At 45.9% G+C, this 22,257-nt stretch overlaps 1 protein-coding gene across 8 annotated transcripts in view; it reads right to left on the bottom strand.

Moving 5' to 3' along the window:
- The window catches only part of SHANK3 (SH3 and multiple ankyrin repeat domains 3), a 521,647-nt gene that overhangs the window by 362,401 nt on the left and 136,989 nt on the right, over positions 1-22,257 (bottom strand). The window contains exon 1 of one of the 8 annotated variants that reach the window (XM_077264300.1): positions 10,125-10,229. The exons of 6 other annotated variants lie outside the window; for them this stretch is intronic. In XM_077264300.1, coding sequence (XP_077120415.1) covers positions 10,125-10,126 — 2 coding nt within the window. In that variant the 5' untranslated portion in view covers positions 10,127-10,229. Of the gene's footprint in view, positions 1-9,627; positions 9,669-10,124; positions 10,230-22,257 lie in introns of those variants that run through there. One more of the 8 variants, XM_077264302.1, reaches the window with a different exon arrangement.

Below are 22,257 nucleotides of genomic sequence, written 5' to 3' on the forward strand. Positions count from 1 at the left end.
ATAAGATCTTGGAGATTCTTAACCCTGTATCTTTTCGTTTGGATCTCCCAGCATCGTTTGCTATTCATAATGTGTTCCATCGGTCGTTATTGCGGAGGTATGAGGTGCCCGTTGTTCCTTTGGTTGAGCCTCCTGCTCCGGTGCTGGTGGAGGGAGAATTGGAGTATGTTGTTGAGAAGATCTTGGATTCTCGTGTTTCCAGACGTAAACTCCAGTATTTGGTTAAGTGGAAGGGTTATGGTCAGGAGGATAATTCCTGGGTGGTCGCCTCTGATGTTCATGCGACTGATTTGGTCCGCGCCTTCCATAGAGCTCATCCTGATTGCCCTGGGGGTTCTCGTGAGGGTTCGGTGACCCCTCCTCAAGGGGGGGGTACTGTTGTGGATTCTGTTTTTGGGCTCCCTCTGGTGGTTACAGCTGGTACTGGGTGACTTTGGTGGGTTTCGGTCTCTGGTTTCCACCTGTCCATCAGAGGCTGGGTGTTTCCTATTTAACCTGGCTTTCCTGTCATTCCCTTGCCGGCTATCAATGTATCAGTGTGTCTCTGTTACCTTTGCTACCTGCTCCTAGGCCTTCAAGACAAGCTAAGTCTGGATTTCCCTGTTTCATGTTTGCTTTCATGTTTTTAGTCCAGCTTGCAGATATGTAATTCTCTGCTGCTGGTTGCTCTAGTGGGCTGAAATTACCACTCATGTACCATGAGTTGGCACATGAGTTCAAGTAATTTCAGGATGGTATTTTGAAGGGTTTTAAGCTGACCGCACAGTTCACCTTTTGTATCCTCTGCTATCTAGCTTAAGCGGGCCTCATTTTGCTGAATCTGTTTTCATAACTACGTTTGTGCCTTCCTCTCATTTCACCGTCATTATATGTGGGGGGCTGCTATTTCTGTGGGAATATTTCTCTGGAGGCAAGATAGGTCTGTGATTCTTCTGATAGGGGTAGCTAGATCTCCGGCTGGCGCGAAACGTCTAGAGTCCCCCCAGGAACGTTCCCCGGCTGCTGTTAGTTGAGTGTTGAGGTTCAGGATCGCGGTCAGCTCAGGTTCCATCACCCTAGAGCTCGTCCTGTTTTTGCCCGTGTTATGTGTTCAATTCCCTGCCATTGGGAACATGACACATAACCCTTCCATTTCACTAAGTACTGAAGCCTCCGTCTCGAAATATGAGAATCCAAGATCTTCTCCACCACATATTCCAACTCCCCCTCGACCAAGACCGGAGCAGGAGGATCAACAGAAGGGACCACAGGCACCACATATCTCCGCAACAATGACCTATGGAACACATTATGAATGGCAAACGATGTTGGGAGGTCCAAACGAAAAGACACAGGGTTGAGGATTTCCAAAATCTTATAAGGACCGATGAAACGAGGCTTGAACTTAGGAGAGGAAACCTTCATCGGGACATAACGAGAAGACAACCATACCAAATCCCCCACACGAAGTCGGGGACCCACACAGCGACGGCGGTTAGCAAAGCGCTGAGCCTTCTCTTGGGACAAAGTCAAATTGTCCACCACATGGTTCCAAATCTGCTGCAACCTATCCACCACAGAATCAACCCCAGGACAGTCAGAAGACTCAACCTGACCCGAGGAGAAACGAGGATGAAAACCAGAATTGCAAAAGAAAGGTGAAACCAAAGTAGCAGGACTAGCCCGATTATTAAGGGCAAATTCGGCCAATGGCAAAAAAGCCACCCAGTCGTCCTGATCAGCAGAAACAAAACATCTTAAATAGGTTTCCAAGGTCTGATTAGTTCGCTCGGTCTGGCCATTCGTCTGAGGATGGAAGGCTGACGAAAAAGACAATTCAATGCCCATCTTAGCACAAAAGGATCGCCAAAATCTGGACACAAACTGGGATCCTCTGTCGGACACAATGTTCTCCGGAATACCATGTAAACGAACCACATTCTGAAAAAACAGTGGCACCAAATCGGAGGAGGAAGGCAACTTAGGCAAGGGTACCAAATGGACCATTTTGGAAAAACGATCACAAACCACCCAGATGACAGACATCTTCTGAGAGACAGGAAGATCCGAAATAAAATCCATGGAAATATGTGTCCAAGGCCTCTTCGGGACAGGCAAAGGCAAAAGCAATCCACTGGCACGAGAACACGAAGGCTTGGCCCGAGCACAAATCCCACAGGACTGCACAAAGAAACGCACATCCTGCGACAAGGAAGGCCACCAAAAGGATCTCGCCACCAAATCCCTGGTACCAAAAATCCCAGGATGACCCGCCAACACCAAAGAATGAACCTCGGAAATAACTCTACTGGTCCATCTGTCTGGGACAAACAGTCTCTCCGGTGGACAACGGTCAGGTCTATTGGCCTGAAACTCCTGCAACACCCGTCGCAGATCAGGAGAGATGGCAGACAAAATCACCCCCTCTTTGAGAACACCAGTCGGTTCAGAAACTTCCGGGGAGTCAGGTACAAAACTCCTAGAAAGGGCATCAGCCTTCACGTTTTTCGAACCCGGAAGATATGAAACCACGAAATTGAAACGAGAGAAAAACAGCGACCATCGAGCCTGTCTCGGATTCAACCATTTGGCAGACTAGAGATAAGTCAAATTCTTGTGATCCGTCAAGACCACCACACGATGCTTGGCTCCCTCAAGCCAATGTCGCCACTCCTCAAATGCCCACTTCATTGTTAACAACTCTCGATTACCAACATCATAATTCCGCTCGGCAGGCGAAAACTTTCTTGAAAAGAAAGCACATGGTCTCATCACAGAGCCATCAGAGCTTCTCTGCGACAAAACAGCCCCTGCTCCAATCTCAGAAGCATCAACCTCGACCTGAAAGGGAAGAGAGACATCGGGCTGGCGCAAGACAGCAGCCGAAGAAAACCGACGTTTCAACTCCTGAAAGGCCTCCACGGCCGCAGGAGACCAATTCGTCACATCAGAACCCTTCTTGGTCAAATCCATCAAAGGCTTCACCACACTAGAAAAATTAGTGATGAAGCGACGGTAAAAATTAGCAAAACCCAAGAACTTCTGAAGACTCTTCACAGATGTAGGTTGAGTCCAGTCATGAATAGCCTGGACCTTGACTGGATGCATCTCGATAGTAGAAGGAGAAAAAATAAAGCCCAAAAAGGAAACCTTCTGGACTCCGAAGAGACATTTAGAGCCCTTCACAAACAAGGCATTGGCACGCAGGACCTGAAATACCATCCTGACCTGCTTCACATGAGACTCCCAATCATCAGAAAAGACCAAAATATCATCCAGGTACACAATCATAAATCTATCCAGGTACTCTCGGAAGATGTCGTGCATGAAGGACTGAAACACAGAGGGGGCATTAGAAAGCCCAAAAGGCATCACCAAGTACTCAAAATGGCCTTCGAGCATATTAAATGCTGTTTTCCATTCATCGCCCTGCTTTATGCGCACAAGATTATACGCTCCACGAAGATCTATCTTGGTGAACCAACTGGCCCCCCTAATCCGGGCAAACAGATCGGACAACAGTGGCAAGGGATACTGAAATTTGACCGTGATGTTATTTAGAAGGCGATAATCTATACAGGGTCTCAGAGAACCATCCTTCTTGGCCACAAAAAAGAACCCCGCACCCAAAGGGGACGAGGATGGGCGAATATGTCCCTTCTCCAAGGACTCCTTTATATAACTCCGCATAGCGGTATGTTCTGGTACAGAAAAATTAAAAAGTCGTCCCTTAGGGAACTTACTACCAGGAATCAGATTTATGGCACAATCACAATCCCTATGAGGAGGTAGGGCACTGGATTTGGGCTCATCAAATACATCCTGGTAGTCCGACAAAAATTCAGGGACTTCAGAAGGAGTAGAAGAAGCAATTGACACCAAAAGAGCATTGCCATGAATCCCCTGGCAACCCCAACTTGACACAGACATTGCGTTCCAATCCAGGACTGGATTATGAGCCTGCAGCCATGGCAGACCCAACACGACAACATCATGCAAATTATGTAGCACCAGAAAGCGAATTACCTCCTGATGTACAGGAGCCATGCACATGGTCAATTGAGTCCAGTACTGAGGTTTATTCTTGGCCAATGGTGTAGCATCAATTCCCTTTAGCGGGATAGGGAATTGTGAAGGCTCCAAGATAAAACCACAGCGCCTGGCAAATGACAAATCCATCAAATTCAGGGCAGCACCTGAATCCACAAAAGCCATAACTGGGTAGGATGACAGAGAGCAAATCAAAGTAACAGACAAAATGAATTTAGGTTGTACAGTACCAATGGTGACAAACTTGGCAACCCTTTTTGTGCGCTTAGAGCATGCTGAGATAACATGAGCAGAATCACCACAGTAAAAGCACAACCCATTCTGACGTCTGTGGTTTTGCCGTTCAACTCTGGTCAGAATCCTGTCACATTGCATAGGCTCAGGTTTCTGCTCAGAAAATACCGCCAGAGGGTGCACAGGTTTGCGCTCCCGCAAACGCCGATCAATCTGAATGGCCAAAGTCATTGACTCATTCTGACCCGCCGGCGTGGGGAACCCCACCATAACATCTTTAAAGGCTTCCGAAAGACCCTTTCTGAAAATCGCCGCCAGGGCGCACTCATTCCACTGAGTGAGCACTGACCACTTCCTAAACTTCTGACAATAAACCTCTGCTTCATCCTGACCCTGAGAGAGAGCCAGCAAAACCTTCTCTGCTTGGTCTACCAGATTTGGTTCCTCATAAAGCACTCCAAGCGCCAGAAAAAACACATCAACATTTAGCAGTGCCGGATCTCCTGGCGCCAGAGAGAATGCCCAATCTTGAGGGTCACCCCGCAACAAAGAAATAACAATTTTAACTTGCTGAACAGAGTCGCCAGATGAGCGAGGTTTCAGAGAAAGGAATAACTTACAATTATTCTTAAAGTTCAAAAACCTAGATCTATCTCCGGAGAACAGCTCAGGAATTGGTATTTTAGGCTCTGACATAGGACTGCGGACTACATAATCCTGAATGCCCTGTACCCTTGCAGTGAGATGATCCACACTAGAAGACAGACTCTGAATGTCCATATTAGTAGTTGCATACAGAACCACCCAGAGATTAAGGGGAGGAGAGAGGCCAAACACAGTGCAGAGGAAAAAAAAAAAAAATGACCTTAAGATTTCTCTTCTCTCTCTTCTGCTGCATTAACACTTTCGGGCCTGCTGTACTGTTGTGATCCTGGTGGTAGGATCTCAAACTGACCTGACACATATACCCTGAATATATAGGACAAGTTCTGGGGATGTGGAAGCTATACTGACCGCAATCCTGATCCTATCCAAACACACTAAAGGCAGCTGTGGAGCGTTACCTGAAAACCTAGACGCCTCGTCACAGCCTGAGAAACTGACTACCCCTAGAGAGAAAGCAAAGACCTCACTTGCCTCAGAGAAATATCCCCAAAGTTTTAGATAGCCCCCCACAAATAATAACGGTGAGTTAAGGGGAAAACACAAACGTAGAGATGAAACAGGTTTAGCAAATGAGGCCCGCTAATACTAGATAGGCAGATAATAGATAGGTGTCTGTGCGGTCAGTACAAAAGCTATCAAAAGTAAACCACGCAGAGAATACAAGAACCCCCACACCGACTCACGATGTGAGGGGCGCACTCTGCACCCCAGAACTAACCAGCAAGCAAAAAATCACATAAAAGCAAGCTGGGCTGAACTCATAATATAATGAGAAACGTTTTCAAGGAAATAATGAGAAACTGAACAAGCAAACTTAGCTTCTCATAGCAGGAGACTGGTCACAAGGAATATTCAGGAGAGCACAGGATCAGGACTGAACACACCGACAGCAGGCGACAAGTAAAGGTCCAGGTGAGTTAAATAGGCCCAGCCTAGCAGGAGATGAAACAGCTGAGCCCAGCCAAGACCAGCCATATCGCTAAAGGCCACCAGAGGGAGCCCAAGAACAAACTCACACAGTACCACTCATGACCACAGGAGGGAGCCCGAGAACGGAATTCACAACAGCTCCTTCCCTTCCGAGCTCTGCCATGCGCCCAAACAGTGGTTTACCCCCACATATGGGGTATTAGCGTACTCAGGACAAATTGTACAACAACTTCTGGGGTCCAATTTCTCCTGTTACCCTAGGTAAAATAAAATAAATTGTAGCTGAATAAATTTTTTGTGAAAAAGTTAAATGTTCATTTTTTTTAAACATTCCAAAAATTCCTGTGAAACACCTGAAGGGTTAATAAACTTCTTGAATGTGGTTTTGAGCACCTTGAGGGGTGCAGTTTTTAGAATGGTGTCACACTTTGATATTTTCTATCATATAAACCCCTCAAAGTGACTTCAAATGTGATGTAGTACCTAAAAAAAAATGGTGTTGTAAAAATGAGAAATTGCTGGTCAACTTTTAACCCTTATAACTCTCTAACAAAAAAAATGTTGGTTCCAAAATTGTGCTGATGTAAAGCAGACATGTGGGAAATGTTACTTGTTAAATATTTTGTGTGACATATCTCTGTGATTTAAGGGCATAAAAACTCAAAGTTGGAAAATTGCAAAAGTTTCAAAATTTTCACCAAATTTCCATTTTTTTAACAAAGAAATGCAGGTAATATCAAATAAATTTTACCACTATCATGAAGTAAACTTTGTCATGAGAAAATAATGTCAGAATCATCAGGATCTGTTGAAGCGTTCCAGAGTTATAACCTCATAAAGGGACAGTGGTCAGAATTGTAAAAATTGGCCTGGTCATTAACGTGCAAACCACCCTTAGGGGTTAAGGGGTTAAAGACACAAAAACGTTAATGGCCAGTGGTCTACTGAAGCGGAGATAGCGTTTCAGTAGTTGAAGCTCACCCTATGCAAACATCCTGTCTTGGTCACACCTGACTTCAGTAAGAAGTTCATGGTTCAGATGGTTGCGTTCGAGGTTGGCTGTGTTGTCCCAGGAAATAAATGGGGACAAACATCCAGTCCCATACCTGAACAGGAAACTCTCCTACAGTGAGAACAACTATGCCATTGTAGAGAAAGAATTCTTGGCCATCAAATGGGAAATTGATACGCTGAGGTACTACCTGTTAGGCTGGAAGTACAGGCTAGTGTCAGATAATGCGCCCCTGAGATGGATGAGGGAATGTAAGGGAAAAAATGCCTGGGTGACTAGGTGATTTCTAGTTCTCCAGGACTTTAGCTTTCATGTGGAACACAGGCACGGGAAACTACACTGAGCTGAGAGTCAGAGTGCACCTTCAGTGACCTGCGGTGATGTCACTGAGGTTACTGCCGGTCACTGAAGCTGCGGTTCCCAAGGGCAGCTTATTGTGAGCAGCCCAATGAACTGCGGTGACCTCAATGAGAAATTACACATGGTGCTAACGGTGACGAAATGAAGGTTACCACAGTTCATCGGTCGGTTCACACTGTGAACCCGCAGTAACCTCTATGACGTAACCGTTCATCAATGAAGCTGCGCACTTGACACTCAGCTCAGTGTCTTCTGGATTTCAGGCTGAACGGTCTCATCATGCCTCCGTTCAGCTTGAAATACAGATGAAGCAGAGATGGATTATGGCATGACACAAATGGATTTTCGTCGGACAGATGCAAATTTTCTTTTTGATTATTACTTTTACTTTAACAGTAATAAATGGGAAAATGAGGGTGGGGTGTGTTTATATCAATTAAAGGACTTTAATATTGCTGTATCTTTTGTTTGCAATATGACTATGGGGTTAGTAATGGGCGTCTTATAGACACCTCTAAATTACTAACACCTGGGCTTGATGTCAGCTGAAAAAAACAAAACCTGACATCAACCTCAGTCCTATTACCCACTTCGCACTGCCACAGGGCAAGTGGGAAGAGAAAGCTAAAGCACCAGATTTGGCGCACCTTATGGATGCACCATTTCTGAGGCATATGACGGCTAATGTTGGTAGCCTGGGAGGGGGGTCAATGTCCCTGGCCCCTTCCCAGGCTATTAATATAAACCCACAGCTGCCTGTTTAGCCTTTGCTGGTTTGAATTTATAGGAGAACTCAACTTTGCTTTTTTCTGGAGTCCACCTAACCTAACCAGTAAAGGCTAAGCTGTGAGCTGTTATTAATAGCTTGGAACCTTTTGGGATATTGTCCCCTTTCCCAAATTAGTAACATCAGCCCCCAGCCATGGGCTTTCCCTCTGCTGGCTATCAAAGTTTACGCTGGAGCCCACACCAATTTTAATTAATTATTTATTTTACACACGACGTACAGAGTGGGTGCTGAATCCAACTTCCGCTATTGTCTCCTGGTTTCGCTGATCTCAGGGAGACCAGGCGACAATGATGAGAGCTGTCTTCAGCACAAGGTGTTAGACACAATGAGTGGTGGAATCATGACAATTCCTTTGATCATGGCTATTTAACCCTCTAATCTCAGGATCCTAAAAAGGAGTTATTGACTTTCACTAAAAGTTAATCCCCAGCTTCAGGCTATTATAGAGAAACAAACAGTGCTGTACTCACTTTCCTTGAGCCCACCAGAGAGTTTTGCCACTGCTCCCGGCAACCAATCAGTGAGCTCAATGTCTCTTAACAGGGTGTTCTATCTACATGAGAATGAGCTGCTGAGCCCACTCACTGTATGTCAATGTGACGTTAGCACTGCAGCCCATGCCATGAACTTGATAGGTGTTTCTGTATGAAAACCTACTTGTACAAAGAAACCCTGAAGGACATTTTGCACATTATTAAAAACATTTTTTATTGCTCTTTAAAGTTGGAGAAACAGGGCAGTTACATTTTATATACGGATGATTCAAATCCTAGATATCTTTCCCTTAGTAAATGTAATAATAATTATAAACTGTATTATATGTATATTCAAATTACTCAGTAACAATTAGAGGCCATTGAGATTGACACATATGCAATAATAAGTGCCATCAGCAAGAAATACTTTTTCACTGCGCTGTAATTAGATACCATTTTTCACAATGGCATCAATAAAATTAAAGAGACATGAAAAGAAAAACTACTACAATTACTTAACAAAGAAGTGGGTTAGAATACATTATTATAATCACAGAACAACCAAACTTACTACACATCACAATAGCCATTTGTGTGATTGTCAGGGAAGTGCCTGGCATTTGTGCCTCAGTGACTTGGTATGGAAAAAAATACATGTCTCCCTGTGAAATTTATAGCAGCTTTCCACCATAGCTCATAGAGGGAAGTACCAAGGCACGTACCTGCATTACTGCATGCCAAGATAAGTTATGTGAAAAAAATGATGTAGAGCAAACCGAGGGAACATGTACAGTATAAGTGGACGGCAATATGTGGCTTGTGCCATGTGTTTTTTTCTTTGTCTATTTTTTCACTTGTGCCCTACTTGCATAACCATTCATTAATCCCTTAAGGTACCTTCACACGAAGCGACGCTGCAGCGATAGCGACAACGATGCCGATCGCTGCAGCGTCGCTGTTTGATCGCTGGGGAGCTGTCACACAGACCGCTCTCCAGCGACCAACGATGCCAAGGTCCCCGGGTAACCAGGGTAAACATCGGGTTGCTAAGCGCAGGGCCGCGCTTAGTAACCCGATGTTTACCCTGGTTACCAGCGTAAAAGTAAAAAAAACAAACAGTACATGCTCACCTGCGCGTCCCCCAGCGTCTGCTTCCTGACACTGACTGAGCTCCGGCCCTAACAGCACAGCGGTGACGTCACCGCTGTGCTTTCACTTTCACTTTAGGGCCGGCGCTCAGTAAGTGTCAAGACGCAGACGCTGGGGGACGCGCAGGTGAGCATGTACTGTTTTTTTTTTTTACTTTTACGCTGGTAACCAGGGTAAACATCGGGTTACTAAGCGCGGCCCTGCGCTTGGTAACCCGATGTTTACCCTGGTTACCAGTGTAAAACATCGCTGGTATCGTTGCTTTTGCTTTCAAACACAACGATACACGGCGATTGGACGACCAAATAAAGTTCTGGACTTTATTCAGCGACCAGCGACATCACAGCAGGATCCTGATCGCTGCTGCGTGTCAAACTAAACGATATCGCTAGCGAGGACGCTGCAACGTCACGGATCGCTAGCGATATCGTTACAAAGTCGTTTCGTGTGAAGGTACCTTTAGCGCAAAATGACGTACATGTATGTCACTGCTGGGGTCCGGAGAGGTATCTAGGGAAGGGTGGCAGGCGGGGCAGGGCAGGGAGGTGCTGTCAGGCTGCATGATGCGGCTGTCTGAGGTGTCTCTCCACAGTAAAACATCTCAAACCTGGACGCACCCTTTAGTTATAAAATGAAGCCCTGTAGCATGCCAATCCTAACAGAGTGTAATATGCTCACTGTCAGGATTAAGCTCTGCTTGCAGGGTCCATCAGTCATCACATAGCCACTTCACCAGTATGCGATTTTCATACTTACGGTCACGTGACAAAAAGCTTTTCTTCCTGCTTCTGTCAATTTTTCACTGAACATTGAGAGAATTAGGAAGAGCAATTTGTTGGCACGCAACTGTAAGGCTATGTTCACACGTTGCGTTTTTGAAGCGTTTTTCTATGCCAAGTTCAAGCAACGTTTCAGCTGCTTATAAAAAGCAGGTTTACTTAGTTTTTGCTGTGTTTTTTTACTGCATTTTTGTCAGGCTACATTTATCTAAGTTTAGTGCATAAACGAAAAATTCTGATTCTACCTTATCAGGTTTTGGCACCAAAAACCTGATACCTGCTTTTTGTGCTTAATTTTTGCAGCGTTTTTGCACAATGCATTGCTTTCAATTAGTGAAAAATGCTGAAAAAAACACTAATAGAAGTGACACGCTGCATTTTGCAAAAACCAAGCTCTTATGTCAAAACAGTCAGGAAAAAAAATCAGTGTGTGTGCATAAGATTCCTGAAATCTCATAGACTTTGCTGGTACTGTGAAATTCAGCTGAAAATCAATAGACCTAATTTGGATGTGCCCATGTGTCTGTGCACAATGAGTCATCCACAGTTGGGCGTAACCATGGATACCTAAGGAGAGGAGCTCCACCTGGTGGCCAGTTAAGGCATAAGCCTTTTTTGAATGTTAGCCTGTGAGGCAACACTGTGAGGCAAGATTGCAAAGATGGATCAAATTCAGTGCGCTGCTGCATGTAGAGAAGTGAATCACATACGGATGCGTAACCTGCATCTTAATGAAGCAGAAGAACAAAATTGTCGAAGAACTGCTGATACAGCCTGACAGAGGGCGGCCAGAGCAAGAGAAACGAATGAAGTAACTGAATCATGTAGAGCATCTAATGCAGCACGACAATGAGCAACACGTAATGCACAAAGTGATACACATATTTCACAAAAAAAAGAGAACAAGATAGAATACGTGTCCAAAATGCAAGAGCCACTCGATGACGACAAGTTATATTTGCCGCTAGAGGACTTCTCAAACAAATTGATGAGGCACGTATTGAAGAGCACTATGCTGGCAAACTGACATTTCGATGTCAGTTCTGCCAATCTAAAAATTTCAAAGACGAAATGGCGCAGGACAAAACATTCCCTTCCTACTTCAAGAGAGGGCGCATCCAATTACGTCCCATTCGTATGGATGATCAATTAGTCAAGTTGATGAAAGGAGAGCATCAGCACTCCAATAACTTTATGGCTAATATAAGCCAATACAATAGCTCACTTGCTTTGGCATCAATGGGAGCACAAGTAGCGCCACCAACTGGGCATGGTCCATACTGTTTTCGAATTCATGGACAAATTTACCACAGAACTGCCCCATTGTATCCCGCTGTGGGTAGTACTCCCAAGTTTGCCCAGATTTATATCTTGGACAGTGAAGAAGCATTAAGTACAAGAAGTCAAGCAAATAAAAAGTGCCTCCCAGCACTGCTATCATCTCTTGGAGAGAAAATGAAAGCAATTAACCCACTCGCAAGAGCCTTCACAATGATGAGGGAATTTGAAATAGAGGAAGAGAGGATTGCTGTATTAGAAAATCGCGATCCACTCGAAATAACAATGTCAATTATAAATGACTACAATGATGACCAGAGGTGCTACAATGCACCAAGGTGCAATGAAGTAGCTATAATTTATTAAAATGCAATGGGCGAACCCCCATTTAATAGGGACATCAGAGTTCACCTCAAAAGTGAGAACCAAACTGTTCAAATCAGCTTTCTTCACAGAAAGTGTGATGCAATGACATATCCACTTCTATTCCCATATGGGGACAGTGGATGGACAATAAATTTGACAACTCCCATTGCCCTAAGTGTGCAACATCAAGGAATTGGTGACATTCATCTACCATCCATACCAGTGGATCAAGATCGACAAGAAAGAATCACCCTGTTGCAGTACTATGCATACAGGCTTGCCATTCGTGACGAGTTCAATCCCCTTTTAAATGCTGGGAAGTTGACGCAACAATTTACCGTTGACAGTTACGTCAAAATTTAATCCGACAGGATCGAATATATAAAACAAAATCAAAAGGCATTACGCGTCGATAGTTATGCTGGCGTCATGGATCACATCCATAATGCTGCGTTACACCAAGGGCTAAAAACTGGGACACCAGTAATTATACCGTCCACTTTCATTGGAAGCCCAAGAGCTATGCAGCAAAATTACCAAGACGCCATGACAATTGTCCGAAAATTCGGAAAGCCAGATCTTTTTGTTACGATGACCTGTAACCCAAAGTGGAAAGAAATGACTGAAAACTTAGAACCATGGCAAAGGCCAGAGTTCAGACCAGATTTGGTTGCACGAGTATTTAAAATCAAACTCCAAGCCGTGCTTAACCCCTTCACCCCCGGAGCTTTTTCCGTTTTTTCGTTTTCGTTTTTCGCTCCCCTCCTTCCCAGAGCTATAACTTTTTTATTTTTCTGTCCATATGGCCACGTGAGGGCTTATTTTTTGCGGGACGAGATGTACTTTTGAACGATACCATTGGTTTTACCATGCCGTGTAACAGAAAACGGGAAAAAAATTCCAAGTCTGATGAAATTGCAAAAAAAGTGCAATCTCACACTGGTTTTTTGTTTGGCTTTTTTGCTAGGTTCACCAAATGCTAAAACTGACCTGCCATTATGATTCTCCAGGTCATTACGAGTTCTTAGACACCTAACATGTCTAGGTTATTTTTTATCTAAGTGGTGAAAAAAAATTCCAAAGTTTGCTAAAAAAAAAAAAATTGCGCGATTTTCCGATACCCGTAGCGTCTCCAATTTTCATGATCTGGGGTCAAGTGAGGGCTTATTTTTTGCGTGCCAAGCTGGCGTTTTTAATGATACCATTTTGGTGTAGATACGTTCTTTTGATCGCCCGTTATTGCATTTTAATGCAATGTCGCGGTGACCAAAAAAATGTAATTTTGGCGTTTTGATTTTTTTTCTCGCTACGCCATTTAGCAGTCAGGTTAATCCTTTGTTTTTATTGATAGATCGGGCGATTCTGAACGCGGCGATACCAAATATGTGTAGGTTTGATTTTTTTTTAATAGTTTTATTTTGATTGGGGCGAAAGGGGGGTGATTTGAACTTTTATATATTTTTTATTTTTTTTATATTTTTAACCACTTTTTTTAAAATTTTGGCATGCTTCAATAGCCTCCATAGGAGGCTAGAAGCATGCACAACTCGATCGGCGCTGCTACATAGAGGTGACATACAGATCACCTCTATGTAGCAGAAAGGCAGGTGTACTTTGAGCGCCGACCACTGGGTGGTGCTCAAAGCAATCGGCCATCAACAACCATAGAGGTCTCAAGGAGACCTCTGGTTGTTATGGCGATGCACTGCTGACCCCCGATCATGTGACGGGGGTCAGCGGTGCGAGCACCTCCGGCCGCGCGGCCGGGAGCGCTAGTTAAATGCCGCTGTCAGCGCTTGACGGCGGCATTTAACTAGTTAATGGGCGTGGGCGGATCGCGATTCCACTCGCGCTCATTGCGCGCACATGCCAGCTGTACAAAACAGCTGACATGTCCCGGCTTTAAGGTGGGCTCGCCGCCGGAGCCCACCTTAAAGCAGGGGATCTGCCAGCTGACGTACTATTCCGTCAGCTGGCAGAAAGGGGTTAATGAGATTTAAAAAAAACAAACAAAGTTTTGGCTACGTAGTTGCCTATGTGCATGTAATAGAATTTCAAAAGCGTGGTCTACCACACGCTCACATGCTCTTTATCCTCGGAGAGGAAGATAAACCGAGGGACAAAGAAATAATTGATGAATTGGTCTCTGCTGAAATCCCAAATGAGACAGCAAATCCAAAACTGCATGAGGCAGTGATGAAGCACATGATTCATGGCCCATGTGGCGAAGATAAACCTGGTGCTATATGCATGACAGATGGTCAGTGCACAAAAAAATTCTCAAAGGAATTTAACACAGAGATAAACCCCAATGTTGATGGTTATCCACAGTACCGTCGACTCAATACTGGGAAAACCAGACGAGGAACGCGACAAATCGACAATAGATGGGTAGTTCCATACAACCCTAATTTATTACTCAAGTACAATTGCCCTATCAATGTTGAGATATGTGCTTCAATAAAAAGAGTTAAATATCTTTTCAAATATGTATACAAAGGACATGACTGTGCCAATATCACGTTTGATACATTAAACTGGAATGAACCAGCCATGTACCTAGATTCTCGGTATATAAGAGCCCCTGAGGGCATGTGAAGAATCAGAAAAATAAAATGCATGATGCTTAGTGCGGCGCCTCAGAGTCCTGGTCGTTGCAGTACTGACGCTCCGCCACTAAGGGGAGTGATGGTACGTCTCATGGCACTAAAGGAGTTCACCTGACCAGGTATCACAGTCACACATTACACTTCACAATCTGGTAAAACTGGGGGTTGGATAGGAAGTTAGGGAGAAGCTGACTGGGTTTGATCCAGGCAACATCCTGTGGCAGAGGGTGGAAGATTCAGGGGGGTCTCTGTCAGGGGTGGGATCCTGACAGCGGCCTAGCGAAAAGGACAGAACATTACGGAGCCGCGCCTGCACCCGTTACGGTGGCATCCTAAGAAAGGACACGAAGCGAAGTTTATTGTGGAGAAGTGAGAAACGAGATCACAGCACAAAGGAGAATAGAACCAGTAGGTGTCGTGCCTTTAGATCATGGCAACATCCTACTGAGGCGCGTGGCCGGTGGCCGGAACGCCGAGGAAGTATTGGGCTCCAAGCATTACTTCAAACAGCGGCAGGACTGTTAATTATAGGTTGGCTGTCTCACCTAAATCACCTAAGCAGACATAGGAGGCAATTGTGGGAGAGGGGCGTCTCTAGGGTCCCAGAATAACTCCAGGCCTACCCGTCATGAAGGGGTGTGTCTGTTGTGAACTCTGTTTTCGGGCTCCCTCTTGTGGTCACAGGTGGTATTGTGTGAGTTTTGTTTTTGGGCTCCCCCTGGTGGCTTTGTTGGTTATCCTGCTGATCTGTGGCTGGATCAGCTGCCTCGTTATGCACTAGGGAGTTTCCTATTTAGCTCTGCTTCACCTCCACTTGTTGCCGGCTGTCGATGTATTCAGTGCTATTTTGATCTCCCCTGATTATCTTCGTTTTCAGTCTCTTCTGGAGAAGCTAAGTTTCTGTTTGATTATTTTTTGCTCATCAGTCTGCAATATGATTTCAGTGTATGATGAGTTAGTCCAGCTTGCTAATATGTGAGTTCTTGCTGCTGGTAAGCTCTGGGGTACGGAGTTGCTTCCCCCGCACCGTTAGTTGGTGCGGGGGCTCGAGCAATCTCTGTGTGGATATTTTGCTTAGGGTTTTCTATTGACCGCACAGCTCCCTTCCTATTTTCTGCTATCTAGTGTTAGCGGGCCTCATTTGCTAAATCTATTTCATCTCTGCGTTTGTGCTTTCCCCTTAACTCACCGTTAATATTTGAGGGGGGCTTTTCTATATCTTTGGGGTCATTTCTCTGAGGCAAGTAAGGACTTTACTTTCCCTCTAGGAATAGGTAGTTTCTCAGGCCGTGAAGAGACGTCTAGGATTTCCAGGTAACGTTCCACGGCTGCCTATAGTTGTTTGCGGATAGGATCAGGTTGCGGTCAATCCAGATACCACTTTCCCAGAGCTGGTCGTCGGTTTAGTTACTTAGCTAGTCAGACTTGTGATCCTTGCCACTAGGATCATAACAGTACAGCCGGCCACCCATAAAGTGTTAATTGCATGGCAGAAGCAGGAGAAGAGAAGCCTTGAAGAATTTTTTTTTTTTTTTTTTCGCTGCCGTGTGTCTAGCTGCTGTGTGTCTAGCTTCTCTCCTCCTCTTAATCTTGGTATGGCTCTGAGTTCAGCTGCTGACATGGATATCCAGAGTTTGGCCTCCAGTGTAGATCATCTTGCTGCAAGGGTACAAAGTATTCAGGATTTTGTTGTTCACAGTCCTATGTCAAAGCCTAGAATACCTATTCCGGAGTTGTTTTCTGGAGATAGATCTAGGTTCCTGAATTTTAAGAACAATTGCAAATTGTTTCTTTCTTTGAAACCTCGTTCCTCTGGTGATTCCGCTCAGCAAGTTAAGATTATTATTTCTTTCTTGCGCGGCGACCCTCAAGATTGGGCATTCACATTGGCGCCAGGGGATCCTGCATTGCTCAGTGTGGATGCGTTTTTTCTGGCCCTTGGATTGCTCTATGAGGAACCTAATCTTGAGAACCAGGCTGAAAAAGCTTTGTTGGCCCTCTCTCAGGGGCAAGATGAAGCAGAGGTGTATTGCCAGAAATTTCGGAAATGGTCGGTGCTTACTCAATGGAATGAGTGTGCCCTGGCTGCAAATTTCAGAAAGGGTCTTTCTGAAGCCATTAAGAATGTCATGGTGGGGTTCCCTACGCCTGCAGGTCTGAATGAGTCAATGACTCTGGCCATTCAGATTGATCGGCGTTTGTGGGAGAGCAAACCTGCGCACCATTTGGCGGTGTCTTCTGAACAGACACCTGAGTCTATGCAATGTGATAGAATTCTGACCAGAAGTGAACGGCAAAATGGGTTGTGCTTTTACTGTGGTGACTCAGCTCATGTTATCTCAGCATGCTCTAAGCGCACAAAAAAGATTGATAAATCTGTCACCATCGGTACTTTACAGCCTAAGTTCATGTTGTCTGTTACCCTGATTTGTTCCCTGTCATCTTACCCGGTTATGGCTTTTGTAGATTCAGGTGCTGCCCTGAGCCTGATGGATTTGTCATTTGCCCGGCGCTGTGGTTTTGTTTTGGAGCCTTTAAAATTCCCTATTCCACTAAGGGGTATTGATGCTACACCATTGGCTATGAATAAACCTCAGTACTGGACGCAGGTGACCATGTGCATGACTCCTGTTCATCAGGAGGTGATTCGCTTTCTTGTTCTGCATAATTTGCATGATGTTGTCGTGTTGGGTCTGCCATGGTTGCATACTCATAATCCAGTCCTGGATTGGAAAGCAATGTCTGTGTCAAGTTGGGGTTGCCAGGGAATTCATGGCGACGCTCCTGTGGTGTCAATTGCTTCATCCACTCCTTCTGAAGTCCCTGTGTTTTTGTCGGACTACCAGGATGTATTTGATGAGCCCAAACTCAGTTCTCTACCTCCTCATAGGGATTGTGATTGTGCTATAAATTTGATTCCTGGTAGTAAGTTTCCTAAGGGACGACTTTTCAATTTGTCAGTGCCGGAGCATGCTGCTATGCGGAGTTATATAAAGGAGTCTTTGGAGAAAGGACTTATTCGCCCCTCCTCCTCCCCTCTGGGTGCGGGATTCTTTTTTGTGGCTAAGAAGGATGGTTCCCTGAGACCTTGTATTGATTATCGCCTTCTAAATAAAATCACGGTCAAATTTCAGTATCCTTTGCCATTGTTATCTGATCTGTTTGCTCGCATTAGGGGGTCTAGTTGGTTCACCAAGATAGATCTTCGTGGTGCGTATAACCTTGTGCGTATTAAGCAGGGTGATGAATGGAAAACTGCATTTAATACGCCCGAAGGCCATTTCGAGTACTTGGTGATGCCTTTTGGACTTTCTAACGCTCCTTCTGTCTTTTAGTCCTTCATGCACGACATCTTCCGCGAGTATCTGGATAAATTTATGATTGTGTATCTGGATGATATTCTGTTTTTTTCTGATGATTGGGAGTCCCATATTAAGCAGGTCAGGATGGTGTTTCAGGTCCTGCGTGCCAATGCTTTATTTGTGAAGGGCTCAAAATGTCTTTTTGGAGTCCAGAAGGTTTCTTTTTTGGGTTTCATTTTTTCCCCTTCTACTATTGAGATGGACCCAGTCAAGGTTCAGGCTATTTATGACTGGACTCAGCCTACATCTGTTAAGAGTCTTCAGAAGTTCTTGGGTTTTGCTAATTTTTACCGTCGCTTCATCGCTAATTTTTCTGGTGTTGTTAAGCCTTTGACGGATTTGACCAAGAAGGGTTCTGATGTTACTAATTGGTCTCCTGCGGCTGTGGAGGCCTTTTGGGAGCTGAAGCGCCGGTTTTCCTCGGCTCTGGTCTTATGTCAGCCAGATGTCTCTCTTCCTTTCCAGGTCGAGGTTGATGCTTCTGAGATTGGAGCGGGGGCTGTTTTGTCGCAGAGAAGCTCTGATGGCTCTGTGATGAAGCCATGTGCTTTCTTTTCAAGAAAGTTTTCACCTGCCGAGCGGAATTATGATGTCGGTAATCGGGAGTTGTTGGCTATGAAGTGGGCATTTGAGGAGTGGCAACATTGGCTCGAGGGAGCTAAGCATCGTGTGGTGGTCTTGACTGATCACAAAAATCTGATTTATCTCAAGTCGGCCAAGCGGCTGAATCCTAGACAGGCTCGTTGGTCGTTGTTTTTCTCTCGTTTTGATTTCGTGGTCTCGTACCTGCCTGGTTCGAAGAATGTGAAGGCTGATGCTCTTTCTAGGAGTTTTGTGCCTGACTCTCCTGGAGATTCTGAGCCGGCTGGTATCCTCAGAGAAGGGGTGATTTTGTCTGCCATCTCCCCAGATTTGCGACGAGTGCTGCAGGAGTTTCAGGCGGATAGACCTGACCGTTGTCCACCGGAGAGACTGTTTGTCCCAGATAGATGGACCAACAGAGTTATTTCCGAGGTTCATTCTTTGGTGTTGGCAGGCCATCCTGGAATATTTGGTACCAGAGATTTGGTGGCCAGGTCCTTTTGGTGGCCTTCCTTGTCGCAGGATGTGCGTTCCTTTGTGCAGTCTTGTGGAATTTGTGCTCGGGCTAAGCCTTGCTGTTCTCGTGCCAGTGGGTTGCTGTTACCTTTGCCTGTCCCGAAGAGGCCTTGGACGCACATTTCCATGGATTTTATTTCAGATCTCCCTGTCTCTCAGAGAATGTCTGTCATCTGGGTGGTGTGTGATCGTTTTTCTAAGATGGTCCATTTGGTGCCCTTGCCTAAGTTGCCTTCCTCCTCCGAGTTGGTTCCGCTGTTTTTTCAAAATGTGGTTCGTTTGCACGGGATCCCTGAGAATATTGTTTCCGACAGAGGATCCCAGTTTGTGTCTAGATTTTGGCGGACCTTTTGTGCTAAGATGGGCATTGATTTGTCTTTTTCGTCGGCCTTCCATCCTCAGACGAATGGCCAGACCGAGCGAACTAATCAGACCTTGGAAACCTATTTAAGATGTTTTGTTTCTGCTGATCAGGACGACTGGGTGGCTTTTTTGCCATTGGCCGAATTTGCCCTTAATAATCGGGCTAGTTCTGCTACTTTGGTTTCGCCTTTTTTTTGTAATTCGGGGTTTCATCCTCGTTTTTCCTCGGGTCAGGTGGAGCCTTCTGACTGTCCTGGAGTGGATCTTGTGGTGGATAGGTTGCATCAGATTTAGGATCATGTGGTGGACAATTTGAAGCTGTCACAAGAGAAGGCTCAGCGCTTTGCCAACCGCCGTCGCTGTGTGGGTCCCCGACTTCGCGTTGGGGACTTGGTGTGGTTGTCTTCTCGCTTTGTTCCTATGAAGGTCTCCTCTCCCAAGTTCAAGCCTCGGTTTATCGGTCCTTATAAGATTTTGGAAGTCCTTAACCCTGTGTCATTTCGCTTGGACCTCCCAGCATCGTTTGCTATTCATAATGTGTTCCATCGGTCGTTGTTGCGGAGGTATGTGGTGCCTGTGGTTCCTTCGGTTGAGCCTCCTGCCCCTGTGCTGGTTGAGGGAGAATTGGAATACGTGGTGGAGAAGATCTTGGATTCTCGTATTTCTAGACGGAGGCTTCAGTATTTGGTTAAGTGGAAGGGCTATGGTCAGGAGGATAATTCCTGGGTTGTCGCCTCTGATGTTCATGCGGCTGATTTGGTTCGTGCCTTCCATGTGGCTCACCCTGATCGCCCTGGGGGTTTTTGATGAGGGTTCGGTGACCCCTCCTCAAGGGGGGGGGGGTACTGTTGTGAACTCTGTTTTCGGGCTCCCTCTTGTGGTCACAGGTGGTATTGTGTGAGTTTTGCTTTGGGCTCCCCCTGGTGGCTTTGTTGGTTATCCTGCTGATCTGTGGCTGGATCAGCTGCCTCGTTATGCACTAGGGAGTTTCCTATTTAGCTCTGCTTCACCTCTACTTGTTGCCGGCTGTCGATGTATTCAGTGCTATTTTGATCTCCCCTGATTATCTTCGTTTTCAGTCTCTTCTGGAGAAGCTAAGTTTCTGTTTGATTATTTTTTGCTCATCAGTCTGCAATATGATTTCAGTGTATGATGAGTTAGTCCAGCTTGCTAATATGTGAGTTCTTGCTGCTGGTAAGCTCTGGGGTACGGAGTTGCTTCCCCCGCACCGTTAGTTGGTGCGGGGGCTCGAGCAATCTCTGCGTGGATATTTTGCTTAGGGTTTTCTATTGACCGCACAGCTCCCTTCCTATTTTCTGCTATCTAGTGTTAGCGGGCCTCATTTGCTAAATCTATTTCATCTCTGCGTTTGTGCTTTCCCCTTAACTCACCGTTAATATTTGTGGGGGGCTTTTCTATATCTTTGGGGTCATTTCTCTGAGGCAAGTAAGGACTTTACTTTCCCTCTAGGAATAGGTAGTTTCTCAGGCCGTGAAGAGACGTCTAGGATTTCCAGGTAACGTTCCACGGCTACCTATAGTTGTTTGCAGATAGGATCAGGTTGTGGTCAATCCAGATACCACTTTCCCAGAGCTGGTCGTCGGTTTAGTTACTTAGCTAGTCAGACTTGTGATCCTTGCCACTAGGATCATAACAGCGTCCTAGCCAAATCATCTGGGGGACGGAGAAGAACATCAGAACAGAAACGAGAGTTGTGAGAAAGAACATCAGAAACAGACACAACAGTTGTGAGGACTATCCCATGGTGCTCAGCAGGGAGGTACTACAACACACAGGGGCTAGAAGGTAGGCACTGATTTCCACCTGCAAAGGAAACTCTGGATGTGCCTTCGGACCGGCCGGTCTCAGCCAGCCCTGTTAGCAGTGCTCTGGATTGTGGATCCTGAAGCCTTCAGTAAAGAGGTAAAGAGACTGCAACCCTGTGTCCTCGTTATTCATCGCGACTTCCACCACGCACCATCATCACACCTTTCATTGGACGCCCCTTAGCAGGGTCACGGATCGGGTCTAGCCACCGTGACAACCCCAGGACCGAGACAGAGAAGCCCGGTACCGAGTACCCCGCGGCCCTGCGTCTGGGGGCCCTCCAACTTGGCGTCACGAACAAGATCTACTTAAGCCTGAGGAATCAGGTCATGTGTGCCTTGGAACTGTGTTTGAATTGTGCTTGAACTGTGACTTATTGCAAAGACTGTGTATTGCCGATTCCCGCCAAAACCGCCGCCATTGCCGTGCCACGAGAAGCGCAGAGGAAGAAAAAGGGCGTGCCATGGGAGGAGACTATCAAAGCGGCGCCAAAAGTGGCGACCGCCCCCTTCGACTATTGCTGCAAGATGATGACCTGCCCCGAAGCAGAGGAGAACCGCCCCCTAGATTGCAACGGTGGGAACCAAGACAAGAAGGAGCTCCACCTCCGAGAAATGGCGGAGCCAGGTGTATGTGCAGCTGCCGACCCCAAGACAGCGAAGGTGACCAGCGAGTACCTGAGCGACGGCGGAGTGATCCTGGATTATCCCCACCGGCCAGAAGCGGATCCGGAACTACCGCAGCTGAAGGACCCCAACTTCTCGGAGCTGCAGGCGGGGGAGCCGAGTCAACCTATCCCAGACATGGAGCCAGCCGATGCGAAGCAATGGAAGTCGGAGCTGTGCCCGAAGGACGCCTTGGAAGAGGCGCGGTCCGAGCTGCAGCCGATTCCAGTGTCCTCATCAACGGAACAGATCAGCATCGGTGGA

This window comes from Ranitomeya variabilis, chromosome 5, assembly GCF_051348905.1.
Source record: "Ranitomeya variabilis isolate aRanVar5 chromosome 5, aRanVar5.hap1, whole genome shotgun sequence".
Lineage (NCBI taxonomy): Eukaryota > Metazoa > Chordata > Amphibia > Anura > Dendrobatidae > Ranitomeya > Ranitomeya variabilis.